Here is a 19,288-nt window from a genome sequence, read left to right on the forward strand (position 1 = left end):
GCTACACCTCAAAAAGACTTCATTGGCTGTAAAGCATTGCATGACCACCAGACGTCTCAAAATGCTTTACAGCCAATGAAGTCTTTTTGAGGTGTAGCTACTGTTGTAATGTATGGAGTGCGACAGCAAATTTGTGCACAGCAAGCTCACACAAATAGCAATGTGATAATGACCAGATAATCTGTTTTTGTAATGTTGATTGAGGGGATAAATATTGGCCAGGACACCGGGGAGAATTCCCCTGCTCTTCTTTGAAATACTGCTATGGGATAGGAACATAGGAGCAGGAGTAGCCCATCGAGCCTGCTCCGCCACTCAATACGATCATGGCTGATCATCCACTTCAATGTCTTTTTCCCAAACTATCCCCTTATGTCATTGCTATTTAGAAATCTGTCAATCTCTGCTTTAAACATGCTCCATAACTGAGCTTCCACAGCCCTCTGCAATAGAGAATTCCAAAGATTCACAACCCTCTGAGTAAAGAAATTTCTCCTCATCTCTGTCCTAAGGCTTCCCCTTATTTTGAAATTGTGTCCCCTGGTTCTAGACTCCCCAACCAGGGGAAACATCTTAGCTGCATCTACCCTGTCTATCCCTTTCAGCATTTTATAGGTTTCAATGAGATTACCTCTCATTCTTCGAAACTCTAGAGAATACAGGCCCAGTTTCCCCAATCTCTCTTCATAGGACAGTCCTACCATCCCGGGAACAAGTCCAGTGAACCTTTGTTGCACTCCCTCTATGCCAATAATATCCTTCCTAAGGTAAGGGGGACTGAAACTGCACACAGTACTCCAGGTGCGGAATTCTGTTACTCCAAAATTCTATACAATTGAAGCAAGACTTCACTACTCCTGTACTCAAATCCTCTTGTGATAAAGGCTGACAGACCATTAACCTTACTAATTGCTTGCTGCACCTGCATGTTAGCTTTCAGTGACTTGTTGACAAGGACACCCAGGTCCCTTTGTACATCTACACTTTCTAATCTCTTACCATTTAAGAAATACTCTGCACATCTATTCCTCCTACCAAAGTGGATAAACTCACATTTTTCCACATTATATTCCATCTGCAATGTTCTTGTTCGTTCACTAAGTCTGTCCAAATGCCCTTGAAGCTGCTTTGCATCTTCCTCACAACACACATTCCCACCTAGTTCTGTGTCATCCGCGAACTTGGAAATATTACATTTGGCCCCCACATCCAAATCATTGATATAAATTGCGAACAGCTGAGACCCAAGCACTGATCCCTATGGTACCCCATTAGTCACAGTCTGCCAATGTGAGAATGACCCCTTATTCCTACTCTCTGTTTTCTGCCTGTTAACCAATCCTTAATCCATGCCAGTATATTACCTCCTATCCCATGACCTTTAATTTTGCTAACCAATGTCCCGTGGGGGACTTTATCAAAAGCCTTCTGAAAATACTACGTCCACCAACTCCCCTTTATCAATTCTGTTAGTAACATACTCAAAAAACTCCAACAGCTTCGTCAAACATGATTTCCCATTCATAAATCCATGTTGACTATGCCCAATCAGATCATTATCCTCCAAGGGTCCATTTAACACATCTTTTAGAATAGATTGTAGCATTTTCCATACTACTAATGTAAGGCTACCCGGTCTGTAGTTTCCTGTTTTTCTCTCCCTCCCTTCTCAAATAGTGTGGTGATATTTGCGACCTTCCAAACTGCAGGACCCTTTCCAGAATCTATAGAATTTTGGAAGATGATCACCAATGCACCCACTATCTCCATGGTTACCTCTTTGAACACTGGGATGTAGAATATCAGGTGCTGGGACTTATCAACTTTCAGCCCCATTAATGTCACCAATACAACCTTCTTACTAATACTAATTTCCTTCAATTCCTCATTCCCCCTCATCCCCTGGATCTCTAATTCTGGGAGATTTCTTATGTCTTCCTCAGTGAAGACAGACACAAAGTTATCATTTAGCTTCTCTGCCATTTCTCTATTCCCCATTATAAATTCTCCTGACTCTGCCTGTAATGGACCCACATTTGTCTTCATCAAACTTTTCCTTTTCACATACCTATGAAAGTTTTTACAGTCCGTTTTTATGTTCTTTGCTAGTTTACATTCCTATTCTGTTCTCCCTTTCTTTATCAGTTTCTTGGTCCTCCTTTGCTGTATTCTAAAATCCTCCCAATCTTCAGGTTTACATCTATTCCTGGCAACTTTATAGGCCTTTTCTTTTAATCTCATACAATCCCTAAATTCCTTCGTTAGCCATGGTTTACTGACTTTTCTTTTTGCTTTTGGTGCCTTGAAGGAATATATAGTTTCTGTAAACTATGTAATAATTCTTTAAAGACTATCCATTGCCTATGTACTGTCATACCTTTTAATGTATTTTCCCAATCCACCTCAGCCCCATATACCTTCATAATTTCCTTTGTTCAAATATAACACGCTGGCTTCAGATTGAACTACCTCACTTTCAAACAATGTAAAATTCTATCATATTATGGTCACCCATCCCTAAGGGTTCTTTTACAACAAGATTATTAATGAGCCCTCTCTCATTACATAATATTAGATCTAAGATAGCCTGTTCCTCAACATATTGCTCTAGAAAACCATCCCAAACACTCCAGAAATTAGTCATGCACAGCTTTAGTGCTCATTAGGTTTACCCAATCTATATGCAGATTGAAGTACCCATGACGACTGTCTTACCTATGCTACATGCTTCCTGATTAATGCCATGCCCCACACTACCACTGCTGTTTGGTGGCCTATAAACAACTCCTTACCAATGTTTGCTGCCCCTTGCTGTTTCTAAGCTCCATCCAAACAGATTCCACATCTTGTTCTTCTGATCGGAGATCCTCCCTTACTAATTTACTGATCCCAAAAAGGCTAATGGAATGCTAGCCTTTATATCCAGAGGATTGGAGTATAAAGACACAGAGGTTATGCTGCAGCTGTACAAAACCCTGGTTAGACCCCACTTGGAGTACTGTGAGCAGTTCTGGGCACCACACCTTCGGAAGGATATATTGGCCTTGGAGGGAGTGCAACGTAGGTTTACAAGAATGATACCTGGACTACAGGGGTTAGGTTACGAGGAGAGATTACACAAATTAGGCCAGTTTTCGCTAGAATTTAGAAGGTTAAGGGGTGATCTGATTGAAGTCTTCAAGATATTAACAGGAAAAGACAGGCTAGATAAAGATAAACTATTTCCACTGGTTGGAGATTCTAAAACTAGGGGGCATAGTCTAAAAATTAGGACCAGACCGTTCAGGAGAGATGTTAGGAAGCAAAGGGTAACAGAGGTTAGGAACTCACTCCCATAAACAGCAGTTGAAGCTGGAACAGTTGTTAATTTTAAATCTGAGATGGATAGGTTTTTGTTAAGCAAAGATATTAAGGGATATGGGCCAAAGGCAGGTATATGGAGTTAGGCCGGGGATCAGCCATGATCTCATTGAATGGCGGGACAGGCTCGAGGGGCTGAATGGCCTACTCCTGTTCCTATCTTCCTATGTTCCTATGTTCCATCCCTTGGTATTAGCACAACACCGCCTCCTTTTCCTTTTTGCCTGTACTTCCCAAATGTTGAATATCCTTGAATATTCAGTTCCCAGTTTTTAGTTACCCTGTAGCCACGCTTCTGGAAAGGCAATTAGATCATATCCGTTTACCTCTATTTGTGCAATCAAATCATCTACCTTGCTGCGAATGCATGCGTGCATTCAGGTAGAGTGTCCTTAACCTTGTCTTCAGGACATTCTGCATTCTAAGCCTAGTTGAAACTCACCTTTGTTTCGCCTGCCATCTAATGTCACTTGCTACTCTTCTACCTCCTGTTAGCAGCTTTAATTCCTTCCAGTTTGAGCTACCCCTCAGGTTCCCATCCCCCTGACAAGCTAGTTTAAACCCTCCCCAACAGCACTAGCAAATCTCCCTGCGAGGATATTAGTCCCAGTCCTGTTACGGTGTCACCCGTCCATCTTGTACAAGTCCCACCTGCCTCAGAAGTCTGATGCCCTCTCTCCTACACCAGTTCTCCAGCCACGTGTTCACTCGATCAAGCCTCCTATTTCTATGCTCACTAGCACGTGGCACTGGGAGTAATCCTGAGATTACTGCTCTTGAGGTCCTGCTTTTTAATTTCCTTTCTAACGCCCTAAAATCTGTTTGCAGGACCTCATCCCCCTTCCTACCTAGGTCAGTGGTGCCAATGTGGACCACTGTCCCCCCAGAAGGATGTCCTGCAGCTGCTCTGTGACATCCTTGACCCGGGCACCTGGGAGGCAACACACCATCCTGGAGTCACGTTTACTGCCACAGAAACACCTGTCTGATCCCCTGACTATCGAATTCTCTATCACTACTGCTTTTCCACTCTTCTGCCTCCCCTCTTGTGGCGCTGAGCCACCAATGGTACCACAGACTTTGTTCTGGCTGCACGCCCCTGAGGAATCATCACCGATTAGAAAACCTATTAGCAAGCAAGGTAGACTCAGGGGCCTTCTGCACTACCTGCCTATTTCTTAGACTGACCAGCAGTCACCCATTCCTTCTTTGCCTGCATGCTCCTAACCTGCAGTGTGACCACCTCCCTAAACATGCTTTCCATGTAATCCTCCGCCTCGCAAATGCAGAAGTGATTCCAGGCACCGCTTGAGTTCCGAAACCCGGAGCTCAAGTTTCTGCAGCCAGTGACACTTCCTGCAGGTGTGTTCGTCTGGGACACATGTTGCATCCATGACTTCCCACATACCACAAGACACATATCACAAGATGTGCATTCCACCTGGCCATGCTGACCTACCATACCGTAACTTTGAAAACTATCTATTACAATTAGAATAACTTACCAGTTACTCACCAATCAGCTTCTTCCCCTGTAAGAGTAGCTGCTGGAGGCTGAAGAAAGATGGAGAGAAAAAGAAAGAAAGATAGAGAGAAAAAGACAACTCACTCTGTGTATTCAAAGCAGCACTCACTCCAGACCAAACTGCACTGAGGAAGCTCTGCTTTTATACTTTCTGTAAAACAACTGATTCAAGCTTCTGAAAAGCAGTTTAAGCCAGCTCCTAAGTAACTAGCTGCAGCTGCTCCCAGAGAGCTTGTATACCCCTGTTACCCCTGGATCTTTTACACCCACCCAGGGATATGGGGACCGGTTGGGAAAGCGGAGTTGAGGCAGAAAATCAGCTATGATCATATTGAATGGCAGAGCAGGCTCGAGGGTTGGTATGACCTACTCCTGCCTTATTTCTTATGTTCTTATGTTCCTATACATGTTAGTCTGTCACATTTCTGAATTTGGTAGTGTAGTGGTTCTGTTACTGGGTTAGCAATCTGGAGAATCATGAGTTCAAATTCCACCATAGCAGTTTGCGAATTTATACTCAGCTGAAAAAACAGAAATCAAAAAGCTGCTATCAGTCAAAGCGACCATGAATCTTGCGGATTGACATAAAAAAAACCAGCTGGGTCATTATTGCCCTTGATGGAAGGAAACATGCTGCCATTACCTGGTATGCACCTATATGTAACTCCAGTCCTACACCAACATAGTCAAGTCTTAACTGCCCTCTGAAGTGGCTTAGGACACTTAGTTGTCCCAACTGCTACCAGCAGCTCAAGAAGAATGCCCGTTGCCACCTTCCCAGGGCATTAGCAGTTGGTAATAAAAGCAAAAATGAGGAGGCCACACAAAAGCAAATCTATGTCATGGTCGGGACCGAGCCCCAGCACCTCAAACTAGTCAGGCATAGTGTTACTGGCGACTGTAATTAGCAGGTTAACCATCCAACCATGTCAGTACTTGGGAGCAGGTGAGTTTTTCATCATCACAATTTAATCTTGTAATAGAGTCATACAATCTTACAGCATAGAAGGAGGCCATTTGGCCCATCATGCCTGTGCCAGCTCTTTGAAAGAGCTATCCAATTAGTCCAACTCTGCTGCTTCTTCCCCATTGCCCTGAAGTTTTTTTCCCTTCAAGTATTTCCTTTTGAAAGTTACTATTGAATCTGCTTCCACTGTCCTTTCAGGCAGTGAATTCCTGATCACAACAACTCGTTGTGTAAAAAAATGTTCCTTCATGTTGCCTCTCGTGCTTTTGCCAATCGCATTGAATTTTTGTCCTCTACTTATCAACACTTCTGCCACTGGGAACAGTTTCTCATTATTTACTCCATCAAAGCTATGATTTTCAGCACCTCTATCGGTGGATTATGCATGTGCTTCTTCTGGGATCTTTTTTGCAGTGTTCCTATTTTAAAAAAAAAATTATTCTCAGGATGTGGGTGTCACTGGCAAAGCCGGCATTTCTTGACCATCCCTAGTTGCCCTGATGACTGAAAGCAGTTCAGAGTCAACCACGTTGGTGTGGGACTGGAGTCACGTAAAGGCCCAGACTGGGTAAGGATGGCAGGTTTCCTTCCCGAAAGGACATTCGTGACCCAGATGGGTGTTGACAACAATCCAACAGCTTCATGGTCACTTTTAATGACATGAGACTTAAACCAGGGAAAGCCAACTTCAGTAATATAAAAACAAAATACTGCAGATGCCGGAAATCTGAAATAAAAACAGAAAGTGCTGGAATCAGTAGGTCAGACAGCATCTGTGGAGAGAGAAACAGAGTTAACGTTTCAGGTCAGGTCATCAGAACTCCAACTTCAGGACTGATATCAGGAGGTTCTGCTTCATTCAGAGTGATTAAGGCATGGATTGGACTTCCAGATAGAGCAATTGAGGCAAAAACCTCGGAATCATCTAAAGAAAAAAAAAGAAAGACCTGCATTTATATAGTGCCTCTCACAACTTCAGGATGCCCCAGAGTGCTTTACAGCCAATGAAGAACTTTTGAGTTGTAATCAAAGTTGTAATGTAGGAAACACAACAACCAATTTTCACACAGCAAGCTCCCACAAACAGCAATGTGATAATGACCAGATCATTTGTTTTGAAAATGTTGGTTAAGGGATACATATTGGTCAGCTGTTTTAGGTGTTGATTGAACCAATTGGATGCTGTGATGGGGCTATAGGGCCTACTACCTATTAGGTCTATTGCTGAGTCAATGGATCAGGGTCTCTTATTGGCCACAAAGGCCATTCTCAGGAGCCACACAGTCCAGGACCCTATCAGAGGTGCAGAGTTTGAATCCTTTGTCTCATTGGGTGTCATGGACATGGTCTGCCTCCTGAATACCAATGGCAAGAACTAAGTCCTGTCACACCACTTGCCTTCCTTCAACATAGACAGTCACAACGAAAAACCACTATCCTATTTTAGGAGGAGCATTGGCTTGTCGCAGGTGAGAGGTTTAAGTACTGGGAAGTAGAAATCTCCCCATCTCTGATCAAATCCCCTTCTGAGGCAACTTATCCAGAAAGATTAAACAGGCTGAACTCTTTCCTCTAGAAAGGGGAAGGCTCAGGGGTGACCTTATAGAGGTTTTTAAGATTATGAAAGGGTTTGATAGGGTAGATGTAGAGAAGATGTTTCCACTTACAGGCGAGACCAGAATTAGGGGCCATAAATATAAGATAGTCACCAATAAATCCAATCGGAAATGCAGGTGAAACTTCTTTACCCAGAGAGTGGTGAGAATGTGGCGATAACTCCAAGGAGTAGTTGAGGCGAATAGATTAGACGCATTTAAGGGGAAGCTGGATAAGCACATGAGGGAGAAAGGAATAAAAAGATATACTGATGGGATTAGATGAAGATGGGTGGGAGGAGGTTTGCTAGCATGGACCTGTTGGGCTGAATGGCCTGTTTCTATGCTTTAAATTGCACCATCGAATAATTTTATTTTTGTACAGTAAGAAATTGACAACAATTAGGCTGTATAATGTCAGTTTTTTGTGTACACAAATGCTTTTTTTAACCTTGTTTTATATTTTTCTGTATTTATAATTTAATTTGTAGTTTATGTACATTCATGTCAATTCATTTCAATGTAAATGCATCAAAACCAGATGTCTTGAGTTGATGCTGAGAAGCTTTGTATGTTATTATTAAAATCTGTATTACATTATACTTGGCAGACCTGAAAGGATATGGTGGACAACTGTTTTAGCCTTCCACTGCCAGATCTGGCTGGACCACATAATGCACTATCGGATCCTGCTCTCATCTGCTAAGAGTGCTCATTATTCCAGGATCATCTTAGAATACAACGGTAACCCCCGGCTTCTTTTCTCTACTGCAGACCGTCATCTTAAACCCCTCTCTCCTCTCCCCGTCCCCTCCACCCTCACCTCCAACAGTAAGTGCAAGGCGTTCACGGACTTTTTTGTCACTAAGACTGAGACCATTCAATCAGCTGCCTTTGCCATGTCTTTCCCTTCCACTAGTCCATTGGGCCAAACTTCCATAAAGTTTGCCCTGCCCTAGTCCTGAATTTGTATCTTTCTCTAGTTTCTCTCCTATCTCCGTTCATGACCTCTCCGAGGTTAACTTGTCTATGAAACTCACCTCCTGTTCCCTCGACCCTATTGCCACTAAACTGCTGATCACCCAATTCCCCTTCCTTATCCCCATGTTAGCAGATATTGTAAACGGTTCTCTCTCTCCAGGTGTTATCCTCACTCCTTTAAATCTGCCGTCATCACCTCTCTCCTCAAAAAAACAATCCTTGACCCCATCGTCCTTGCAAACCGCCCCATCTCCAACCTCCCTTTCCTCTCCAAAGTTCTTGAACGTGTTGCCACTTCCCAAATCCATGCCCATCTTTCCCGGAGCTCCATGTTTGAATCTCTCCAATCAGGTTTTCGCCCCTGTCGCTGAAACGGCTCTTATCAAAGTCACAAATGACATCCTATGTGACTGTGACAAAGGTAAACTTTCCCTCCTTGGCATGTCTGCAGCCTTTGACACAGCTGACCACACCACCTTACTCCAATATCTCTCCACTGTTTTCCAGCTGGGTGGGACTGCTCTCACCTGGTTCCATTCTTATCTATCTAATCGTAGTCAGAGAATCACTTGCAATGGTTTCTCTTCCTGCTCCCACACCGTTATCTCTGGAGTTCCCCAAGGATCTATGGAGCTCCCCTCCTTTTCTCATCTACTTGCTGCCCTCAGCGACATCATCTGAAAACATAGCGTTATTTTTCATGTCTATGCTGGTGACACCCAGCTAGATCTCACCATCACCTCTATCAACTCCTCCATTGTTGTTAAATTATCAGATTGCTTTTCTGACATCCAGTACGGGATACAATTCTGCATAGAAGAGACTCGGCCTGTCCTTGAAAACAAAACAAAACTCATATATCAACCCACACCTGGTCAGTCAAATATTCCACCTCCCATATATGTTGTAGGAGAGACCTTGGAATATGTTGAGCTCTTCCCAGACCCTGGCAGTTACCTCTCTCAAAAGGCCACCATTGACGAGGAGATCCAACACCGGATCAGCTGCACCAGCTCAACCTTCTCCAAACTACGGCAGTGAGTGTTTGACAACAAAGACCTCCACAAGTCAACAAAAATCCAAGTGTACAGAACAGTTGTTGTCACCTCACTCCTGTACTACAGTGAGACCTGGACTGTGTATCAGCGACACATAAGAATGCTAGAGAAATTCCATCAGCAATGCCTCCGCCACATCCTCTAGATTCAATGGGAGGACCATCGAACATACACTAGTGTCCTTCTTGGAGGCAGCTCCACAAGCATTCAGGCAAAACTCCTGGTAAACCAGCTTCGATGGACTGGACACTGCATCCAGGTGGCCAAAAACCATCTCCCCCACCAGGCCCTGTTTCCTCAAATGGCCAGCATTTCAGGGAGGACAAAGAAAACACTTCAAAGACACTCTGAAGCTCTCTTTGAAGCATGGCAGCATTGACATTGATGACTGGGAAGAGCTTGTTACCAACCATTCAAAATGGCGACAACTTGTCCATCAAGCTGCATCATGATTTGAGTCCAAATGATGATGAGGCAGAGCGGCGGCAGAGAATGAAAGAAAAGGAAGCAAATCCTGCACTCTGGATCCCACTACCTCATGGGACATCCTGTGTGCAAAGATCTGTGGGTCGAGAATCGGCCTGCTCAGTCACCTGAAGACCCACAGCTGGAACTCGTGACCTTGAGTAGACATCATCCTTGGATCGAGGGACAGCCGATAACGACTGAATGAGCAAAAATGTCCTCCAATTAATTATTGGGAAGACTGAAGCCATTATTTTCTGTCCCTGCTTCAAACTCCGTTCTCTAGCTACTGACTCTATTCCTCTCCCAGCAATAGTCTGAGATTAAGCCAGCCTGTTCGCAACCTTGGTGTCACATTTGACCCTGAGATAAGCTTCCGACCTCACATTCACGCCATCACTAAGACCTCCTATTTCCACCTCCGTAACATCGCCTGACTTCACCCCATCTCAGCTCATTTGCTGCCGAAACCCTCATTCACGTCTTCATTACCTCTAGACTTGACTATTCCAGCACACTCCTGGATGGTCTCCCACATTCTACGCTCTGTAAACTTGAGGTCATCCAAGCTCTGCTGTTCGTTTCTTAACTCACACCAAGTCCCGTTCATCTATCACCCCTGTGCTCACTGACTTACATTGGCTCAAGCAACGTCTTGATTTTAAAATTCTTATCCCTGGTTTCAAATCGCTGTATGGGCTCGGCACTCCCTATCCCTGTAATCTCCTCCGGCCCCACAACCCTCCAAGATATCTGTGCTCATCTAATTTTGGCCTCTTGAGCATCCCCGATTTTCATTGCTGCACCATAAGTGGCCGTGCCTTCAGCTGTCTGGGTCCCAAGCTCTGGAATTCCCTCCCTAAACCTCTCCACCTCACTTTCCTCCTTTAAGACACTCCTTAAAACCTATCTCTTTGTTTAAGCTTTTGGTCATATGACCTAATATCTCCTTATATGGTTTGGTGTTATGTTTTGTTTTACAATGTTCCTGTGAAGTGCCTTGGGACGTTTTATTATGCTTAAGGCATTTATATAAATACAAGTTGTTGTTGTAAAACTTTGTAAGCTCTGCCTTATAAAAAGTCAAAGCATTTGATAAGATTGTATTGAATTGTGTCTGTTATTGACTTCTAGGTAAGTTTAGTGAAAGCAGCCATTTAAGACAGTTGGATCCTATGATAGGGAGGATGAATATATGGTCGGCCGAATTCAAGGATGTTCTGTTGAGTTTCACAAGATGTTGGTAGGCCACAGTTGGAGCACTGTGCAGTTCTGGGCTCGCCATTGTAGGACGGATATTAAGAGCGACAGACACAGAACAGTGAAGATTCACAAGAACCATATCAAGAATCAGAGGTTCTAGTTATGAGAAAAAAGCACAAATATGATGCTTTTTCAAGGTGGAGATCTAATAGAGATTGTCAAAATTCTGAGAAGTTTTGATTGGATAAATGGTGAAATATTGTTCGAACTGGTGGGTGAATCAGTAACAAGGGGAGCACAGACTGAGAATCATCACTGTAAGAGTCAAAGTTAGGTTAGAAGAATTGTTTTCAAACAGAGGCTTCTTAGAACATGGAATGATATACCACAAGGTGTTAAACTCCACAAAGCTGTTGGTGAAGAACAGAACTGGAGCCAATCTTTACATACACTTTTATAAGCATTTATTTACAGAGATACACATTATAAACATGCACCTCATCATCCAACAAACACAGTTTCAGTCTGTTCCTATTTATAGGGGCACAAGTGAATCCCTAGTTAATGCCCACCACCTGCATTTAATTAAACACAATTAATACCAGGGGCTTTTGGGGCCGAGATTGTAACAACATTTCAAAGGGAGTAAGTTTTGAACGCAGAGCGTAAATGGACAGGAAAATGGAATTAGAGAAGATTGCAGAGACCAGGAATGCCATTCCCAAAAGGCTGAGGATGGGGGAATAATTGAAATTTTCAAGACTGAGATTGATGGATTTTTAATTGGATAAGGGGATTCGGGGGATATGGAACAAAGGAGGGTAAATAGAGTTGAGGTAAAGGTCAGCGACGATGTAATTGAATTGTAAAACAGGCTGAAGGGGCTGAATGGTCTCCTTAACTTCCAATTACTGAGCAACTGGCCTCATCCTGTAATTTCTATGATTGTATGAATAGCCTTCCTTGTCTTTATCTGGTGATCTTTTGATATTTTCCACAAAATATCACATGGTCATAACTCTAAGCATACAAGAGCCTTGTGGTTGTAGAAGGAGACTGAGAATCTGGTAAGGAGAAAACTGCCAACTTCTCAATGACCAGACAACATTTACTGATGCCCCAGCTCCTTCCGGCTGACTATGTACAAACAGGAGAGCTCCAGGCAGTTTAGGAAGGATGTCAAGGCCTTGGAGAGGGTGCAGAGGAGATTTACTAGACTGTTATCAGCGATGATTAAATAAGGAGAAACTGTTTCCAGAGGCAGAAGGGCCAGTAAACAAAGATCTCACATTTAAGGAGATTGGCAAAGGAACCAGAGGTGAGATGAGCAGAATTTTTAATACACACTGAGCTGTTAGGATCTGGAACGCGCTGCCTGAAAGGACAGTGGATGCAGATTCAATAGTAACTTTCAAAAGGGAATTGGATAAATACTTAAAAAGGAAACATTTGCAGGGCTGTAAGAAAAGAGCGGGGGAGTTGGGTTTAATTGGTTAGTGAATGGCTTCCTTCTTGCTTAGACTACACTGTGCACAGTTCGGCCTCCGTATCATATAAAGATATATGCACTGGAGAAAGTGCATATTTAGAAAGATGATACGTGGGAGTGGCACTAGTGACTTGCTGCTTCAGAGAGCCAGCACAGACACAATGGGTTGAATGGCCATCTTCTGTGCTGTAACTATTCTGTTATTCTACCAGAACTATAAGTTATAACTATCAGGAAGGACTGACCAGGCTGCATCTCTTTTCTTGGGAAAGAGAAGGCTGAGGGGTGACCTGGTAGAGGTCTTTAAAATTAAGAAAAGGTTTTCTAGGGCAGACACTTGTGGGGGAGCCCAAAACTACAGGCCATAAATGTAAGATAGTCACCAAGAAATCCAATAGGGATTTCAGGAGAAACTGCTTTACCCAGAGAGAGTGAGGATGTGGAGCTCACTACCAAAAAGTGTAGTTGAGGTGAGTAGCAGAGATGTATTTAAGGAGAAGCTGAATAAGTACATGAGGGAGAAAGATATAATGATAGGATGAGTATGTAAGGTGGGAGGAGACTCACATGGAGCCTAAACACCGGTATGAACCAGTTGGGCCAAATGGCCTGTTTCTGCGAATTGTATGTAATTCTGTGCTGTAAGATTTTGAGGTTCACTGGCACTGTCTGGGAGAGGGCAGTACTAGTACATGGAAGAACTAAACTAACTCATTGCCCTTGCTAGGCAGTTGAAAAATGGGAGTCTCGACTACTGATGTACTGAAGCCCAGCTTCCAGGAAGTAGACTTTCTAAGGCACCGTTACACCCAGTTCCGCCCCACCCTCCCGTCCTCCACCACCAACCAGGAGATTGGGAAATCTACAGAACAAGGCCAAGGAGATTACCAAGTGCTTTGAAGTCATTGCAGCTCCTCCATGTGGTGTAAGAGATTATTGGGGATCTTAGCGAGGAAGAGTACGGCCATTGTGGGGGTGAGGGTAACACTCGTAAATGTTCCTAAAGAGAATGAAATTGGGAGGACAAGAACTCCATTCCCTATTCCTCGCAAGGAAAGACTGCCAGCAAGGTTAATTCACAGGCCTTTTCATTGAGAGCTGTTATTTTGACAGAATGTTCCAGAACAATGAAAATCATTTTTTGAGGAAAAATTAATAAAGGGCTGCATTGGTTACAGTGAGCAGCCTGTCATGTAGGAAAACAGCCCAGCCTTCTGCCAACACAAATAGTCCCCACACAATAACACTTGGTGGACTGGAAGCCTGAAGGCCCTTATCAGCCGGCCCCATGAGGTATAGCCGACTCCAGTTTGTTCAATGTACCTATGAGCTGTCTGTTCAGTGTGCACCAGCAAGGCCTATTGAGTGTGGATGGCTCTTCCTGTTATTGAATTGCAGAGATCTCATAGCTGTAGCTCAGTGGGTAGCTCTCTATCAGCTGTGAAACAGAAGGGCATGGGTTTGAGGCCCCTTCCGTGAGACTTAAGCACACAATCCAGTGCCAACTCTTGCTGCACTGTCGGACGTGCCACCTTCTGGATGCGATGCTAAACCGAGTCCCCATTTGGCATCTCAAGTGAAAGTAAGAGATCCCATGGCATTATTTTGACGAAGAGCAGGGGAGTTCTCCCTGGAGCCCTGGCCAATATTTATCCCTCAGTCAACATCACAAAAAACAGGTGAACCAGTCATTATCACACTGCTGTTTGTGGGATCTTGCTGTGCATGTGTTTCCTAAGTTACAACAGTGACTGCACTTCAAAAAATACCTAATTGGCTGTAATTTGTGACATCCTGAGGTTGTGAAAAGTGCTAGAGAAACGACAAAAACACCATCCCAATGACCTCTGCACCTGGATGGTCCTCATTTCCCGAGTGTGTGTTCCGTGAGGAGCCTCGATCGTGGTGCTCTGTGTTCAGCAAGATAACAGGCAAGCAACGTGGCACTTTCCATCCCCATCCACCTCTTTCTCCCTCAGCAACTCTCCATCCAGAGTGTTGTTGGACTGGAGGGGGTTACAGAGATAGGGAAGGCCGAAGCCACAGAGGAATTTGATCACAAGGATGAGAATTATAAAATCAAGACATTGCCAGGCCAGGAGCCAAATATCTCAGGAAGCACAGGAGTGGTGGATGAATGGGACTTGGCGCGAGTTAGGATACGGGCAACAGAATTTTGAATGACCTCATGTTTATTACCATGACAGCATTCATGGAATAAAACTTATAGAATAAAATAGCACAGGAGGAAGCCATTCAGCCCATTGAACTCTTTAGTAGAGCTATCCAATTTGTTCCATTTCCCCCCCACCGCCCCCCGATCTTTCCCCATCGTCCTAACATTAACCCTAACTTTAACTATAGCCAACTAAATGTTTCCCCTTCCAATATTTTTCCAATTCCCTTTTAAAAGTTACTATTTCCAGCACCCTTTCAGACAGTGCATTCCAGATCGTAACAACTCGCTGCGTAAAAAAAATTCCTCCTTGTCTGCCTTCTGGTTCTTTTGCTAATTTACCTTAAATCTGTGTCCTCTGGCAACGTTAGACTAGTCGAATCTAGAGGTGACAAAGTCATGGCTGAGGATTTCAGCAGTAGACACAGCAGAGCAAACAGACACATGCAGATATGAATTACATAGATCCCGATGGACACACACACACACACACACACACACACAGAAACACAAACATATAACCCACATAGACACACGCAAACAAACAATTAGGCAAAGACATATACACGTTTGTACACACAAATACTGACATATTCATTGCACACAGCCAAATGCCAATAATGAACAAATGACTCAGTGGGCAGCCTGGGTATGTACGGTTTGAAAACTGTGGGAAAATATTTCAAGCTGGCACCTCTCAGAGGCTGATCACAAGATAGATCAGGCTCAGTGAGGCCATTTGGTCCATCTAGCCAGTGAGCCCCTACAGTGTCCCACTACAGTATCTGATTGGTTCTTAAATGTATCCCGGGTTTGGTCCAGCTGGGAGTCCATTCAATGTCTTCATCTCTTTCCATGTGAAAGACTTCCTGATATCAGTCCTAATATTTTCTTTTCCTGGTTATCTGGTCTGAATAAAAGTGACCATGTCAGATTGTTGTAACTGGTTCCTTAATGGCCTCCAGAGAATTAAATTTGCTGTTCTTGCCCGGTCTGGGCCTCTAAGTGACTTCAGCCCCACAGCAAAAAGAAAGACTTGCATTTATATAGCACCTTTCACAACATCCCAAATTGTTTTAGATCCAATGAAGTACTTTTGAAGTGTACTCACTGTTGTAATGCAGCCAATGTGAACACAGCAAGATCCCACAAACAGCAATGTGATAATCAGCAGATAATCTGTTACTGGTAATGTTGGTTGAAGGACAAATATTGGCCAGGACACCGGGAGAATCTCCCTGCTCTTCTTTGAAACTAGGCCATGGGATCATTTACATCCATCTGAGAGGACAGATGGTGTCTCACTTTAACATTCCATTTAAAAGCTGGCACCTCTAACAGTGCAGCACTCCCTCAGTACTGGCACTGGACTGTCAGCCTAAATGTTTGTGTTCAGGACTCTGGAGTGGTACTTGAACCCACAGCCTCCTAACTCAGAGGTGAGACTGCTACCCACTGAGACAGATGGCACATGTAGGAGACTCTGAACTGCCCAAACCCTTTAATATCCCACCCAGTCTAATCCCATTCTCCTGCTCACTCCCCAAACCCTTTAATATCCCACCCAGTCTAATCCCATTCTCCTGCTCGCTCCCCAAACCCTTTAATATCCCACCCAGTCTAATCCCATTCTCCTGCTCACCTCCCGTACCCTTTAATATCCCACCCAGTCTAATCCCATTCTCCTGCTCACCTCCCGTACCCTTTACTATCCCACCCAGTCTAATCCCATTCTTCTGCTCAGTCCCAGTACTCTTTAATATCCCACCCAGTCTAATCCCATTCTCCTGCTCACTCCCAGTACTCTTTAATATCCCACCCAGTCTAATCCCATTCTCCTGCTCACTCCCAGTACTCTTTAATATCCCACCCAGTCTAATCCCATTCTTCTGCTCAGTCCCAGTACTCTTTAATATCCCACCCAGTCTAATCCCATTCTCCTGCTCACTCCCAGTATTCTTTAATATCCCACCCAGTCTAATCCCATTCTTCTGCTCAGTCCCAGTACTCTTTAATATCCCACCCAGTCTAATCCCATTCTCCTGCTCACTCCCAGTATTCTTTAATATCCCACCCAGTCTAATCCCATTCTCCTGCTCACTCCCAGTACTCTTTAATATCCCACCCAGTCTAATCCCATTCTCCTGCTCACTCCCAGTACTCTTTAATATCCCACCCAGTCTAATCCCATTCTCCTGCTCACTCCCAGTACTCTTTAATATCCCACCCAGTCTAATCCCATTCTCCTGCTCACTCCCAGTACTCTTTAATATCCCACCCAGTCTAATCCCATTCTCCTGCTCACTCCCAGTACTCTTTAATATCCCACCCAGTCTAATCCCATTCTCCTGCTCACTCCCAGTACTCTTTAATATCCCACCCAGTCTAATCCCAGTCTTCTGCCCAGTCCCAGTACTCTTTAATATCCCACCCAGTCTAATCCCATTCTTCTGCTCAGTCCCAGTACTCTTTAATATCCCACCCAGTCTAATCCCATTCTTTTGCTCACTCCTCATACCCTTTCGTGTTCCTGCAACTGTCTAACTCCCTTTAGAAAGAATGAATAGACTCCTGTGGGAGCAGCTGCCCGAGGCTGGGGGCATGGTGGGGGAAGGGACGCATTTTATAATGGTGAGGTCAATGAGTGTGTTGGGGAATCTCAGACCCTAAGCCACGTGCCATCACTCCCAGACTCTATGTGTTGAAAGATTCCTGGGATTGGCTTCCGAGCAGAGAACAGCTCGAGGTGATGTCTCTCCAAACAGCTGGTGAAATACAGTCCAGTAAAACAACAGTGGATCATAAGAAGTAATGCTAAAAATAATTTAGAAAGCCTGTGTTCTATGTCAGTGCAATGCACTTAAGGCCATGATATTATCAGTGCAGGAAATGAAAGCTCTTTCACCAACCCGACTGTGGTTATATAAACAATGACACAATCCAATTATCTCCAATCAGGCAAACCACTTCCATTCCTGAAGATTCTCAGAAGGATTTCTACTTTTTTCTTTTAACAAGATTGAATAAAACTCCTAGGCCTGGACTATTCCAGAAAATTCAACTCACTGCACTATAGCCCAGTAGCCATTTTGATGGTGTGTCTGAGCAAGTCAGTGTGTAATTTTCCAGGGCAAGTCTGGGCTCTCATTGCAACTTTGTAGTGGTTTATGGTTGTTGCCTGTGTTTTAATCAGGTGCATTTGGGACTGTAGATGGAACGGATTAGCACAGGGGAGATGGTTCAGTTCCTGGGTATGGCGTTCAGCCCACGGAACCCGTGAAATCGCACAAGTCCCTAAGTATAGGCCGACACTCGCAGGGAGTGCTGCACTGTCAGAGGTGCTGCCTTTCAGATAAAACATTAAACCATCTGCCCTCTAAGGTGGATGTAAAAGATCCCATGGTCACTATTCAAAGTAGACCAGAGCAGTTCTCCCCATTGTCCTGGCCAATATTTATCCCTCAACTACTCAAACAGATGATCTGGCCATTATCACATTGCTGTTTGTGGGAGCTTGTGTGCAGATATTCTGCCACATTTCCGATATTACAACAGTGACGACACTTCAAAGCTACTTGTTGAAGCACTGTGGGAGGTCTTGAAGTTGTGAAAGGTACTATAAAATAGAATCATAGAAAGTTTAAGGCACAGAAAGAGGCCACTTGGCCCATCGTGTCTGTGACGGCCGAAAAACGATCCACCTATTCTAATCCCACCTTCCTGCATTTGGTCTGTAGCCTTGCAGATTATGGCACTTGAGGTGAATCTCCAGACTCATTTTGAATGAGTTGAGGGTCTCTGCCTCAACTACCCTTTCAGGAAGTGAGTTCCAGACCATCACCACCCTCTGGGTGAAATTTGTTTTCCTCATCTCCCCTCTAGTTTTTCTACCAATCACTTTAAACCTATGCTCCCTCGTCACTGACCTCTCTGCCAAAGTGAATAGACCCTTCACCTCCACTCTATCCAGGCCCCTCAAAATTTTGTACATTTCAATCAGATCTCCCCTCAGCCTTCTCTGTTCAGGAGAACAACCCCAGCCTATCCAATCGTTCCTGATAACTGCATTTTTCCAGTCCTGGCAACATCCTCATAAATCTCTTCTGTATCCTCTCTAGTGCAATTACATCCTTTCTGTAATGAGGTGACCAGAACTGCACACAGTACTTAAGATGTAGCCTAACTAATGATTTATACTGTTCCAGCATAACCTCCCTGCTCTTGTGCTCTATACCTCGGCTAATAAAGGAAAGGATTCCATATGCCTTCTTAACCACCTTATCGACCTGTCCTGCTACTTTCAGGGATCTGTGGACATTCACTCCAAGGTCCCTCACTTCCTCTACACCTCTCAGTAGTCTCCCATTAATCATGTATTCCTTTGCCTGTTTAACCTCCCCAAATGCATCACCTCACACTTCTCCAAGTTGAATTCCATTTGCCACTTTTCTGCCCATCTGGCCAGACCA

At 44.0% G+C, this 19,288-nt stretch overlaps 1 protein-coding gene across 2 annotated transcripts in view; it reads left to right on the top strand.

The window, feature by feature from the left end:
- Positions 1-19,288, top strand: part of nudt14 (nudix (nucleoside diphosphate linked moiety X)-type motif 14) — a 246,890-nt gene that overhangs the window by 202,800 nt on the left and 24,802 nt on the right. The window contains exon 5 of one of the 2 annotated variants that reach the window (XM_068038506.1): positions 8,058-8,191. In XM_068038506.1, coding sequence (XP_067894607.1) covers positions 8,058-8,191 — 134 coding nt within the window. Of the gene's footprint in view, positions 1-8,057; positions 10,976-19,288 lie in introns of those variants that run through there. The other variant, XM_068038503.1, reaches the window with a different exon arrangement.

Source organism: Heterodontus francisci, chromosome 9 (genome assembly GCF_036365525.1).
Source record: "Heterodontus francisci isolate sHetFra1 chromosome 9, sHetFra1.hap1, whole genome shotgun sequence".
Lineage (NCBI taxonomy): Eukaryota > Metazoa > Chordata > Chondrichthyes > Heterodontiformes > Heterodontidae > Heterodontus > Heterodontus francisci.